This window comes from Coregonus lavaretus, assembly GCF_964263955.1.
Source record: "Coregonus lavaretus genome assembly, contig: HAP1_SCAFFOLD_2581, whole genome shotgun sequence".
NCBI classification, from domain to species: domain Eukaryota; kingdom Metazoa; phylum Chordata; class Actinopteri; order Salmoniformes; family Salmonidae; genus Coregonus; species Coregonus lavaretus.
Genome location: NW_028166485.1, coordinates 48623 through 61557, shown reverse-complemented (window position 1 = coordinate 61557; position 12935 = coordinate 48623). Strand labels below are relative to the sequence as shown.

At 44.7% G+C, this 12935-nt stretch overlaps 2 protein-coding genes across 2 annotated transcripts; both read left to right on the top strand.

Annotated features, from left to right (window-relative positions):
• The first annotated feature begins 933 nt into the window (after nt 1-933).
• LOC311114651 (putative N-acetyltransferase 14) lies at nt 934-6079 on the top strand. The gene is made up of 4 exons (XM_084189894.1): nt 934-1085; nt 2096-2279; nt 4550-4852; nt 5022-6079. The coding sequence occupies exons 2-4, from the start codon at nt 2199-2201 to the stop codon at nt 5478-5480; spliced, it is 843 nt and encodes a 280-aa protein (XP_084046020.1). The 5' UTR covers nt 934-1085; nt 2096-2198; the 3' UTR covers nt 5481-6079.
• A 5074-nt stretch (nt 6080-11153) lies between these two features.
• On the top strand, nt 11154-12728 carry LOC311114649 (single-stranded DNA cytosine deaminase-like; the record flags this gene model as incomplete). Its single annotated transcript, XM_084189891.1, has 4 exons — nt 11154-11324; nt 12094-12382; nt 12478-12593; nt 12678-12728. The coding sequence occupies exons 1-4, from the start codon at nt 11202-11204 to the stop codon at nt 12726-12728; spliced, it is 579 nt and encodes a 192-aa protein (XP_084046017.1). The 5' UTR covers nt 11154-11201.
• Between the last annotated feature and the right edge of the window lie 207 nt (nt 12729-12935).

The following is a 12935-nucleotide window of genomic DNA, read 5'->3' as shown; positions in this document are numbered from 1 at the left end:
CTTTCAGCTTGAGGGAGGAGAGGGGATCGTCATAATTGAGGTTAGCACCAGCAGTCTAAGAGAAGGGGGGATGGACAGAGGAGGGGAAGGAGGAGTAACTTTAGAGAGGAGTGAAGCAAAAGGAGGGAGTGGAATAACTGAGAGGCCTGAAAAAGACAGGAACTCAGCAGAATGCATTGAAATAGAGACTGGAGCGAATGAAGGAGAAAACACAGCTACGAATGGCCCTACACCTAACTCTCAGTTCAATTAAACCTAAACCAAACAACCACTGTCAGGAAATGTGTGTGAAGGCGTGTGCATGTGTGTGCACACATGAATGTACATATGTGTGCGCGCAATGTGTGTGTGTGTGTGTTTTCGATGTGGAGGCCTTTTCCAGCTACTGAACTAAAGGAGAGTAATTCAGAAAGAGACTATAGAAAGTACTACAGGAAATAATACCAAGGTGCCAGAAACACAAAGAGTTAAATTCAGTGACTGTTATCAAAGAGGGACCTCAACAAAGTACTAATGACTTATGAGTTTCAATTATACTGTCATGTTGACAGTGTTGATATAAAATGCCTATGAGTTTTTTTGCGAATGAATACATGGCTATATTGGCTCGGTTTCACTATAAATATTGATACTAGGAAATAGTCATTATTAATAAAGTTGTTAATCAAATCAAATCAAATAAGTTCTAATGAATGTTGATTAATTCACCTTTCTAATTTCGTTAATATAAATATTTTACTTTATCTAAAGAGGAAGAGGGTCTGCTTATAATAATTGACAATTCCACTTTATTATGGGAAATAGCGGTTCTCCACTGCGTAGTGCGACTGACCACGTTCACGTAGCAGGTTAGTACATTTTCTGCGGTGCAGGTACTCGCTACGCAAATGGCGTAAAGACAGCATTCATGACAGTAAATGTGATCGTAAAACTACGTAACACTACATTTGCAATGGTGGCCACGCAAGTATTGCGAGTCATTCAATCAAATATAAGAAAAATCGGTTTGAAGGAATAAATACACAGCGAGTATATAAATCCGTTTCCCTGCATTTGGCGGTGGTCCAACGCTGCAAGTTTGCAAGGTAGGCTATGTGGCTTCGGCTGGGTTGAACGAGAAGATTCGACGTTTATTTAGACATTACGCATGAAGAACCCTTCTGCACTCACCATATAAGGATTTAAAACATATTTATTTATTCAATACATGGCCATTGGTTTAAAAAGGCTTCAAATATATGAATACTGTGTGTTCTGATTTGCCTTTACATTTTCATATTACTGATTTCCAAACTACGTTTATTTTACATAGAAGCCCAACATTGTTCTAAATGAGCCTCGTTGTTTGTTGTTGATAAGCCTTGTAGAAGCAGTGTGCCCATGCAATAGACAAATCCCTCCCCGACCCCCTCAAGTAATCCCCCATTTAGTTTGATTTTGGGAGGAAACGCCACTGCACTCACAACTGACACATTGTATCAACCTGCGCCAATGTGATGCATCAGTTGTTACATTGTAGTAACAAATGTTATGCTGTTAATTTGTTGCACAATGTAGCTACATACTGTATCCTGGCATACATAGTGTCTGATAAGGGGATATCATAGGGGTCTGCCCCCTGACTATAATTTCATGTGTTTTCAATGTGTATCTGTCAGGGTTGGGCTAAATTCGAATTGAAGGCAGTCAATTCAGGAAATCAACAAAAATGACAATCCAATAATTGAAAAAAATTGCATTTATTTTCAATAACTTTTCAATAAACTGAAAAGTAGAAGCTATTTATTTCAAACGTTTTTAAACTTGAATTAAACTGAATTGACTGCCTTCAATTCGAATTGAACCCAACCCTGGTATCTATGTAGGCTATATATACAGTGTTACAGGGATGGATTGTTTTCCCCCTGAGTCATGGCATCAATCCCAAAATAGCCTGGACCAAATATAACACACCACATTCCCATAATCTTGAAACCGATTTTATACCAGTTAGCTACTATGGTAACCACAATGTAAATATGCACAATTAAACCACAAGGTGTATCTGTACAAAGCAATGTATTATTTGACCATGAGATATTTCCTATATTTGCAGACCGGTGTGTGATGTGTGTATGAGGTGTGTGTTGCTGCGTGTGTGCAGCGTGTGTTGGTGAGTGTGTGTTGCTGTGTGTGTGCGGTATGTGTGAGGTCCAGACATGGTAAAGCTGGAGCTAGATCAGGTGGTAATGAGGAGGATGAGGGAGGATGACATCGAGACTGTCAAAGCTATCATCAAGGTGTGTGTTTTATCCTCAAAGTTATGCACGCACGCACACACACACTTCAAGCCTGAGTTATGCTCTGTCTCTACACTCTTAGAATAAAAGGTGCTATCTAGAACCTAAAAGGGTTCTTCGGCTGTCTCCATAGGAAAACCCTTTGAAGAACCCTTTTTTATGTACACTACTGTTCAAAAGTTTGGGGTCACTTGGAAATGTCCTTGTTTTCGAAAGAAAATCATTTTTTTTGTCCATTTAAAATAACATCAAATTGATCAGAAATACAGTGTAGACATTGTTAATGTTGTAAATGGCTATCGTAGCTGGAAACTGCTGATTTTTAATGGAATATCTACATAGGCGTACAGAGGCCCATTTATCAGCAACCATCAGTCCTGTGTTCCAATGGCACGTTGTGTTTGCTAATCCAAGTTTATCATTTTAAAAGGCTAATTGATCATTAGAAAACCCTTTTGCAATTATGTTAGCACAGCTGAAAACTGTTGTGCTGATTAAAGAAGCAATAAAACTGGCCTTCTTGAGACTAGTTGAGTATCTGGAGCATCAGTAATTGTGGGTTCGATTACAGGCTCAAAATGGCCAGAAACAAATAACTTTCTTCTGAAACTCGTCAGTCTATTCTTGTTCTGAGAAATGAAGGCTATTCCATGCGAGAAATTGCCAAGAAACAACGCTGTGTACTACTCCCTTCACAGAACAGCGCAAACTGGCTCTAACCAGACTAGAAAGAGGAGTGGGAGGCCCCGGTGCACAACTGAGCAAAAGCACAAATACATTAGTGTCTAGTTTGAGAAACAGATGCTTCACAGGTCCTCAACTGGCAGCTTCATTAAATTGTATCCGCAAAACACCAGTCTCAACATCAACAGTGAAGAGGCGACTCCGGGATGCTGACCTTCTAGGCAGAGTTGCAAAGAAAAAGTCCAGTGTCTGTGTTCTTTTGCCCATCTTAATCTTTTATTTTTATTGGCCAGTCTGAGATATGGCTTTTTCTTTGCAACTCTGCCTACAATTTAATGAAGCTGCCAGTTGAGGACCTGTGAAGCGTCTGTTTTTCAAACTAGACACTAATGTATTTGTCCTCTTGCTCAGTTGTGCACCGGGGCCTCCCACTCCTCTTTCTATTCTGGTTAGAGCCAGTTTGCGCTGTTCTGTGAAGGGAGTAGTACACAGCGTTGTACAAGATCTTCAGTTTCTTGGCAATTTCTCGCATGGAATAGCCTTCATTTCTCAGAACAAGAATAGACTGACGAGTTTCAGAAGAAAGTTATTTGTTTCTGGCCATTTTGATCCTGTAATCGAACCCACAATTGCTGTGTGATAGAAGGAGTCAGGCGCAGGAGAGTAATACGCATCCAAAGAGTTTATTCCATCGATAAACAGTTGTGCAAGCATGCGACAACAACACTCAGGCACAGGGGAAAATTATACCCTGGCAACAATAAGGTAAGGGTAGCTCAACTGAGCTACACACAGCTCACAACAAACAATCACCCACACAGACAAGGAAGCAGAGGGAACACTTATACAATGACTAATTGGGGATAAGGACCAGGTGTGTGTGATTAATTAGACAAGACAAGTGGAGTGATGATAAATGGATCGGCAGCAGCTAGTAAGCAGGTGACGACGAACGCCGAAACCTGCCCGAACAAGGAGGGGAGGCAGCCTCGGCGGAAGTCGTGACATGCTGATGCTCCAGATACTCAACTAGTCTCAAGAAGACCAGTTTTATTGCTTCTTTAATCAGCACAGCAGTTTTCAGCTGTGCTAACATAATTGTAAAAGGGTTTTCTAATGATCAATTAGCCTTTTAAAATGATAAACTTGGATTAGCAAACACAACGTGCCATTGGAACACAGGACTGATGGTTGCTGATAATTGGCCTCTGTACGCCTATGTAGATATTCCATTAAAAATCAGCCGTTTCCAGCTACAATAGCCATTTACAACATTAACAATGTCTACACTGTATTTCTGATCAATTAGATGTTATTTTTTGTGGACAAAAAATTGCTTTTCTTTTGAAAACAAGGACATTTCTAAGTGACCACAAACTTTTGAACGGTAGCGTATATTAGGCGTTTTATGGTTATCACTCAAACTCACCTTTCGAACTCTGTCCCCCCCCCCCCCCCTCTCTCTCGCTCTCTCTCTCTCTCTCTCTCTCGCTCTCTCTCCTTTCCCCCCCCCTCCCTCCCTCCCTCCCTCGCTCTCTGTCTCTCTCTCTCCTTCCCCCTCCCTCTCTCTCTCTCTCTCTCTGTAGGAGGGTTGTCAGGGCACAGAAAACCGTCTGATCCTCCACATCCTGACTCGTCCTGTCTGCCTCCTACTCCTGGCTACCGTCTCTTCTGTCCTCCGCTGCTTCCTTCACTCCTTCATCCTGGCCCTCATCATTCCTGTCTTCCTGCTCATCGTCTACCTCAAGTTCACCATGCCACGCTCCACAGGGGTGCTGGGTACCAGCCGGCCCTACTGGGACTATGTGGGGAGCAGTTACCGAGGGGCGCAGGACGAGACCCTCCCCAACCCCTATAGCAGGATCAGTGGGAAACCCCCGCCGGCAAAAGTAGGTTTCATATAGTACATCTCCTTTTCTTTGACTTAAGGTACTGTATGTTGTGGATGTTACATGTATGCATTGCTCAGTTTTACTACAGTGTTTTAGAGATTTTGACTTTTAGTGCTTTGGGCTGAGTTGCTGCACAAATAAAGTTGATTATTATCTGTCATTAAAGGGCAAGGCCAGACGGAGGACCAAACCCAAGGCAGAGGACAAGGACAAAGACTTGTCTCCTGAGATCGTAGACGTGGAGAGGGAGAAGGCAGCAGGGCAGGTGTGGGTGGCGGACTGTGAGGGGGAGATCGTGGGCTGTGTGTCCAGGGAGGGTGACTGTCGTCTGGGGATGAGGAGGTTCTGCAGGGTGGTGGTGGGGTGCTGGTACCGCCGGGAGGGCCTGGGCAGACTGCTGGTCCAGAGTCTGGAACAGAGGGAGAGACAGACGGGGGCCAGGAGGGTCTACGCCCACGTCCCCTACCCCTCTGCAGTAGGAGAGGCCTTCTTCAGGAAGCTGGGCTACCGGCTGCAGGGGGAGGTGGGCTACGACGGGGAGGAAGAGGAGGAGGATGAAGAGCAGCCGGAGAGGACATTTCTGGGCTTCCATGTCACCAAGGTGTTTGTCAAAGACCTCAAATGATGGAGGAGACACAACGAAGGGAATGTGGAAAATACCAAAGGGAAAAAGAGGAGGAGGAGGAGGAGAGATACTGTTATTTTACTGCTTTTATTTTTTACTTATCTATTGTTTACTTAACACTTATTTAGCTTAAAACTACATTGTTGGTTAAGGGCTTGTAAGTAAGCATTTCACTGTAAGGTCGACACCTGTTGTATTCGGCGCATGTGACAAATAACATTTGATTTGATACTAAAGGGAAATAGAGGAGGGGGAGGAGAGATACAGTGAAAAGAGGTGGACTACCTCTCTTATCAGGGCAATAATGAGGGTAGACAATGGACAATCTAGTGAACGGAACCTTACTTAAATGACGTTTTTTCCTCTCCTGATTTGTAGTATGTATTTATTTATGTATTGCTTTTACAATTGTCATTGAGTTCTTATTGTATTGAGTTCTTATCATCTTGATTGTTGGTTGAAAACAAAATCCAACATTTGATGTAAAATATATCTGTTTATATGTCTTACTGGCTCTTTATTTGTAAAGATTTGTTTTACAAAAAAGTGATTTTGCAAATAAATGTGTGCGTCCGCAGGGATGTGTGCACACCTCTGTCAGTGAGTATGCATTTACTGTGTGTGAGGAAGTATGTGGTTTATGTGAGTCTGCAGAACTTCTCTGTTCTTTCTCTCTCACTCCTCCTCACCTGCACCTGTGTGTGGCTTTGAATGAGTCTGCAAAACACATGCTCTCCTCCATTCATCACTCTCTCTATCCTCACCCCACCCCCCTTTAATGACACTTAATATCATTCCTCACACTGCACACCTGTCACATGGCAGGAAAAAAGTGTCAGATATATTAACCCTGGTACAGATTGCACACCATGGTATTAGTAGTAAATTATAGCAGTAGTGTAGTGTGCTGTTTGCAGGTGAATGTCAGTTTGTGTGTGGGTGGAAGGGTATGTGTGACACTGCTCTTCAGCCCTGTCTCGGCGTAACCAGAATTAGAGCGTGGTTAGCTACACGTGTGCTCACCGTGCTAACCTCAGACCGTATCATAACTACATTAACCTGTTTCTCACATAGATACAGTGCTGGAGTGTTGTAAATGAAATAGCTAGTGGCCTGTGTGTGGTCTTGGGGGAGGAGTATCTCCCCTAATACTAAGTGTTAGAAAAGAGAACCACCCAAGTTTGCATCAACTGTTTAACCAGAGCAAAGCCTTCGCTTTAAGCCTCTAGGATTCTGTGTAATGTAAAGTGATTTCTCTGCAGTGAAACAATGTGTAATCTTCAGAATAAATACATTACAATGACACAACTATTTTTAGTGCTGGGATTACAGTAAAACCCTGTTAAGAATCACTCCCACACACACATTTACTGCTACCCATGGCCATGCACGTCAGTGAAGGAAACGTGCAGACAGACAGATGTAATAGTGAGTGTGGGAGTAATTGTTATCCTTGAAACAGTCTTCCCCATTCTTCCCGTTGAGCATTAGGTTATTTTATTATTGAGAGTCATGGTTCTCTCTCTCCATGCCTGCCCTGCCCTGCCCTGCCCTGCTGCAGACACCTGTTAGCTGGGCCTCTATCGTCTAACCGATCTGAAACTATTATTGTTGTCAGGAAACAGATGTGAGTTCACGCCATTGGAAAGTAAGCCTGTTTGTGACTGTGGTCATGTGGGTCTGCACGGTATGGCGGTGTGTGTGTGTGTGTGTGTGTGTGTGTGTGTGTGTGTGTGTGTGTGTGGGCGGGTGGGTTTCGGAAAGTATGACTTTGCACATCCTGCTGCCGGTTGGTTCCCCCCCCTGACTATGGGTTAGATGCACAGCCATGTCTACCATAGCCTACTGTACTCTGACACACACACTGTCTGTTACAGTAGGGCTGTGCACGTGAGTGTTGGTTTGTGACCGAAAGGCGACCTCGGTCAACTGTGGTCAAACCATGGAAGATGGTGATGTATAATCCATCTGTCTTACTTAAAACCACACACGCACGCACGTTTGCAGGATCATATTTAAAACAGACTGGAGGTTATGAATGGTAACATTCCATAGACACATTCACTTGCACAGTGACTTTTAGGTGCTTTATCAACATAGTGCAAGGTTACTAAGGTTAGTTGCTGTCAACACATAGAGTCCCTTTCTCTCACACACACATACAGCACACAGACAAACATTGCAGATTAGTGTAAATCTTGATGTTGGGGCACCGCACCACCGGCGGTTGGTACGTAAATGGCAGAGTGGATAAATCTGTTCCAGATGATGTGTATAGATCATATTTATGACACACTCACACAGATGGGCTCCACAAGCCAACCAAACACACACAAACACTCACACACACACACACAGTACAGATTAGCTCCAAATACACCCACCCTGGGAAACGGTGAATTCCCCAAACCACAGAGTGCATGAGCGGGTGAGGAGAGTGGGGAGTCATGGGAAACAGAGAGGCACAGGATGCGTGCAGCTGCAGTGAGCGGGACCGGGCCGGAGTAAAAACAGACAGAACGACGGCACAGAACAAAGCGAGAGAGAGAGTGAACACACCCTCGTCTATGGAGGAGGATGGATGAAAACATTTCATGGTTCAAAGGCTGGTTGGTCTGAGTTATACACACTGTGCGTAAGGGGAGAAAGCCACACACTGCGGTGGTGGAGCAGAGAGGGAGGCCTGGGGTGAGAGGGGTCACTCACAGCTCCTATGTTTGTTATGATTGACACACTTTGGGAAAACCCAAATATGACATGTGCAAGCACATGCACTCACAAAACCCAAATCAGAGGTATAGGTATCAGGGCCTCTGGGTTTTGGGGGATGCCCATGTCTACCCCAACTCTGGGGCATGGAAAGGGTGGGGAGGGGGAGGGGAGGGGAGGAAAGGAGGGAGTGAGTGGAGGGAAACGGGAAAGGGTGGTAAACCCAGTCTGCATCAAGGCGAGAAGGTATCTGGACGTTTTTCTTTAATGATCTGGGAAAACCAGAGTGGAGGGTTGGGTGACTGGCTGGGGGAGCGAGCGAAACGCCTTTAGAAATTTCCATCCATTTGGCTGAGTTTACTGACGTATGTGAGAAAATCAAAAGGTTACAAATCACGTCAAACACTCCTGGACTCATGTGTGGTCACTGTAATTGCTTTGTGTTTCCTGCATTGTGAAATGGATTTGTTTCTTGTGGTTCTCGAATTAGTCATTAGTCAACTCATGGACTGTATCTATCTAGTATTACTATACTGAACAAAAATATAAACGCATCATGTAAAGTCTTGGTCCCATGTTTCATGAGCTGAAATAAAAGATCCCAGAAATTTTGTGCACAAATTTGTTTACATCCCTGTTAATGAGCATTTCTCATTTGCCAAGATAATCCATCCACCTGACAGGTGTGGCATATCAAGAAGCTGATTAAACAGCATTATCATTACACAGGTGCACCTTGTGATGGGGTCAATAAAGGGCCACTCTAAAATGTGCAGTTTTGTCACACAACACAATGCCACAGATGGCTCAAGTTTTGAGGGAGCATGCAAATGGCATGCTGACTGCAGGAATGTCCACCAGAGCTGTTGCAAGATAATTGAATGTTAATTTCTCTACCAAAAGCCACCTCTAACGTTGTTTAGAGAATTGGCAGTACGTCCAACCGCCCTCACAACCGCAGACCACTTGTAACCACGCCAGCCCAGGACCTCCACAGCCGACTTCTTCACCTGCGGGATCGTCTGAGACGAGCCACCCGGACAGCTGATGAAACTGTGGGTTTGAAAAACTAATAATTTCTGCACAAACTGTCAGAAACTGTCTCAGGGAAGCTCATCTGCGTGCTCGTTGTTCTCACCAGGGTCTTGACCTGACAGCAGTTCGGCGTCATAACAGACTTCAGTGGGCAAATGCTCACTTTCGATGGCCACTGGCACTCTGGAGAAGTTTGCTCTTCATGGATGAATGCCGGTTTCAACTGTACCGGGCAGATGGCAGACAGCATGTATGGCGTCGTGTGGGTTAGCGATTTGCTGATGTCAACATTGTGAACAGAGTGCCCCATGGTGGCGGTGGGGTTATGGTATGGGCAGGTATAAGCTACGGACAACAAACACAATTGCATTTGATCGATAGCAATTTGAATGCACAGAGATACTGTGAAGAGATCCTGAGGCCCATTGTCGTGCCATCACCTCATGTTTCAGCATGCACGGCCCCATGTCGCAAGGATCTGTACACAATTCCTGGAAGCTGAAAATGTCCCAGTTCTTCCATGGCCTACATATTCAACAGACATGTCACCCATTGAGCATGTTTGGGATGCTCTGGATCGACGTGTACGACAGCGTGTTCCAGTTCCCGCTAATATCCAGCAACTTCGCACAGTCATTGAAGAGGAGTGGGACAACATTCCACAGGCCACAATCAACAGCCTGATCAACACTATGTGAAGGAGATGTGTCGCGCTGCATGAGGCAAATGGTGGTCACACCAGATACTGACTGGTTTTCTGATCCACGCCCCTACCTGTTTTTTAAGGTATCTGTGATACAGATCCATATCTGTAGATCCATATCTGTATTCCCAGTCATGTGAAATCAATAGAATAGGGCCTAATGAATTTATTTCAATGACTGATTTCCTTCTATGAACTGTAACTCAGTAAAATCTTTGAAATTGTTGCAGGTTGCGTATATATTTTTGTTCAGTGCAGTATTAGTCATGATCAACTCATGGACTATATCTATCTAGTATAACTAGTATTCTTTATTTAGTTTCACAGTTTGTAGGCCTACCTTGTTGTTTGCTGAATAACAATGTCCTGTAGTATAGTGTATCTATACGACTCTGGCGTAGCTTTGATATTTCTGTCACCCCTCCCCTATTCTTGTTTTGAAAAATATCTCCATCCAACCAGAGTGCCCTCTCTACACAAGCTGTTTGACTGAGCGTATAGGTATATATATCTACCCTGTCACCTCCTTCCCTTCCCCCTCTCCTCCCCCCCACACTCTCTCACTCATCTCATCACTCGCTCTCGCCTGATTGACTGTGTGAGACAAATTAGGCTTTTGAAATGATCAACAAATTTGACAGGTGAGTAAAAATGCACATCTGTTTTTTTGTGTTAATTGTTTAATGAGTTGAGCAAATTGATATGATATAATATCATATGACGTGATCAACTAATGCATGGTGTAATACATGTTCTAAAGCTAATGCCTACTATTTGGTGATTGCTGTCCTATTTATCATTGATGATTTATTATGAAACCACTCCTGTCGTCTTTATCTTATGCAGCACAATCAGAAGTTTCGGTGATGATGACAACAACATATTGAATAGCTTTCGCTAGTTTCGCTGAAAGCTGTCAGATTGAAACTGAGACTGAGAGAACCGGGGCCAATTTGTTAGACACCAGTTAATTGACAGAGGTTAACCAAACCAGTGGTTTTGTTAAAGAAGAAGAGGAAGGTGTTGAGTAGTCAGTGCAGTCCTCATAACAAGAGTATATGGCTTTTCCACACCAGATAAGCCACTACAGGGGCAGAGGAGTGAAAAGCAATAGCAGTGGCCATAACCATTCACCTTTTCACCTTAGGCCTGCCTCAGTGTGCTTATGGAAACAGATTTTGCCAGCATCTCTACTACTTATTTGAGGGAAACCCTATTTTCTGTGTCTCAGTGTGCTGTTGGCCCAGAAGAAGTTTATCTACCACTATAAGAACATGCGCTGGGCCAAGGGCCGACACGAGACCTACCTGTGCTTCGTGGTCAAGAGGCGGGTGGGACCAAACTCACTCTCCTTCGACTTTGGACACCTACGCAACCGGTCTGGCTGTCATGTTGAGGTGAGGGAGGGAGGGAGGGAGGGAGGGAGGGAGGGAGGGAGGGAGGGAGGGAGGGGAGCGGGAGGGAGGGGAGTGGAGAGAGAGGGAGAGGAGAGGAGAGGAGAGGAGAGGAGAGGAGAGGAGAGGAGAGGAGAGGAGAGGAGAGGAGAGGAGAGGAGAGGAGAGGAGAGGAGAGGAGAGGAGAGGAGAGGAGAGGAGGGAGGGAGGGAGGGAGGGAGGGAGGGAGGGAGGGAGGGAGGGAGGGAGGGAGGGAGGGAGGGAGGGGAGGAAACAGAGGAAAGGGGTAAAAAAAACATGGAACAAATCTTGTCATCTGTCATTTTTTATTTTGTCTGCCCCTGTTGCTCCAGTTCTCTCCCTCTTTCCGTCTTTATATATTTTCCTATCTCTTCCCTTTTCTTTCCTTCCTTCCCATTTCTTCATCACTCTCTTTCCCCTCATTCTACTCTCCTTTCTCTCTATCTGCATCTTCCTCCCTCAATAATTTATCTCTCTCTCTTCCTCAACTATCTCCATCACTCTCTCCCTCATTCCTCACTCGTCTACCTTCCTCACCTATCTCCATCACTCTCTCTCCCTCATTCCTCACCTATCTCCATCATTCTCTCTCCCTCATTCCTCACCTATCTCCATCACTCTCTCCTTCATTCCTCACCTATCTCCATTTCTCTAATTTCTCACCTATCACTATCACTCTCTCTCCCTCATTCCTCACCCCTCTCCCTTTCTCACACACCTCCATCACTCTCTTTCTTTCCACCCCCCTTAGCTGCTGTTCCTGCGCCTCTTGGAAGCTGGCGCCCTGTGTCCGGGCCTGTGGGGTTATGGAGCTCCAGACAGTGTGGGACTGTGTTACTCTGTCACCTGGTTCTGTTCCTGGTCTCCCTGCTCAGACTGCTCCTACAGACTGGCCCAGTTCCTCAGCCAGACCCCCAACCTCCGCCTCAGGATCTACGTCTCCAGGCTCTACTTCTGTGACCTGGAGGACAGCCGTGCGAGAGAGGGTCTCCGCGTGCTGCAGAGAGCCGGGGTGCAGATCACTGTCATGAACTATGAAGGTAGATAGGGTGTGTGTGTGTGTGTGTGTGGGGGGGGGGGGGGGTTGTCTCTTTCATAATGCATCTCTCATTATAATTCTGTCTCTTCCCTATAGACTATTTCTACTGTTGGCAGACCTTTGTGGCTCGCAGACAGCGTGTGTTTAAGGCCTGGGACGGACTGCATCAGAACTCTGTTCAACTGGCCAGGAAACTTAACGACATCCTCCAGGTAGGACACACACACACACAAACAAACACACACACTGTACCCTTGAGTTAGTAGGCTAGTGATATTTACTGATTTGTCTTTCAGCCTGGTGAGGCAGAAGATTGGAGAGATGCTTTCGAGCTGCTTGGATTGTGATTCACGTCTTTCCCTGTCATGTATGCTGATATGGAGCTATTTATTTTTGCTCCTCCCACTGGTGCTACCTGTCAATGTTAAACTGTAAAGATCACTTTAATCTATCACTGTAAAATAAAAAAGAAGAAAAAAAGAAAACTGAAATAGGTCAACTGTTCAACTCAATTGCATAATGTGTTTCTATATTGTTATTTAATTTTTTACCCT

Bases quoted from the DNA above. Each gene is read 5' to 3' on its own strand.
- LOC311114651 (XM_084189894.1), top strand. From the start codon at position 2,199: ATGGTAAAGCTGGAGCTAGATCAGGTGGTAATGAGGAGGATGAGGGAG. The intron at 2,280-4,549 runs GTGTGTGTTTTA...CTCTCTCTGTAG, and splicing joins CTGTCAAAGCTATCATCAAG to GAGGGTTGTCAGGGCACAGA. The intron at 4,853-5,021 runs GTAGGTTTCATA...CTGTCATTAAAG, and splicing joins GGAAACCCCCGCCGGCAAAA to GGCAAGGCCAGACGGAGGAC.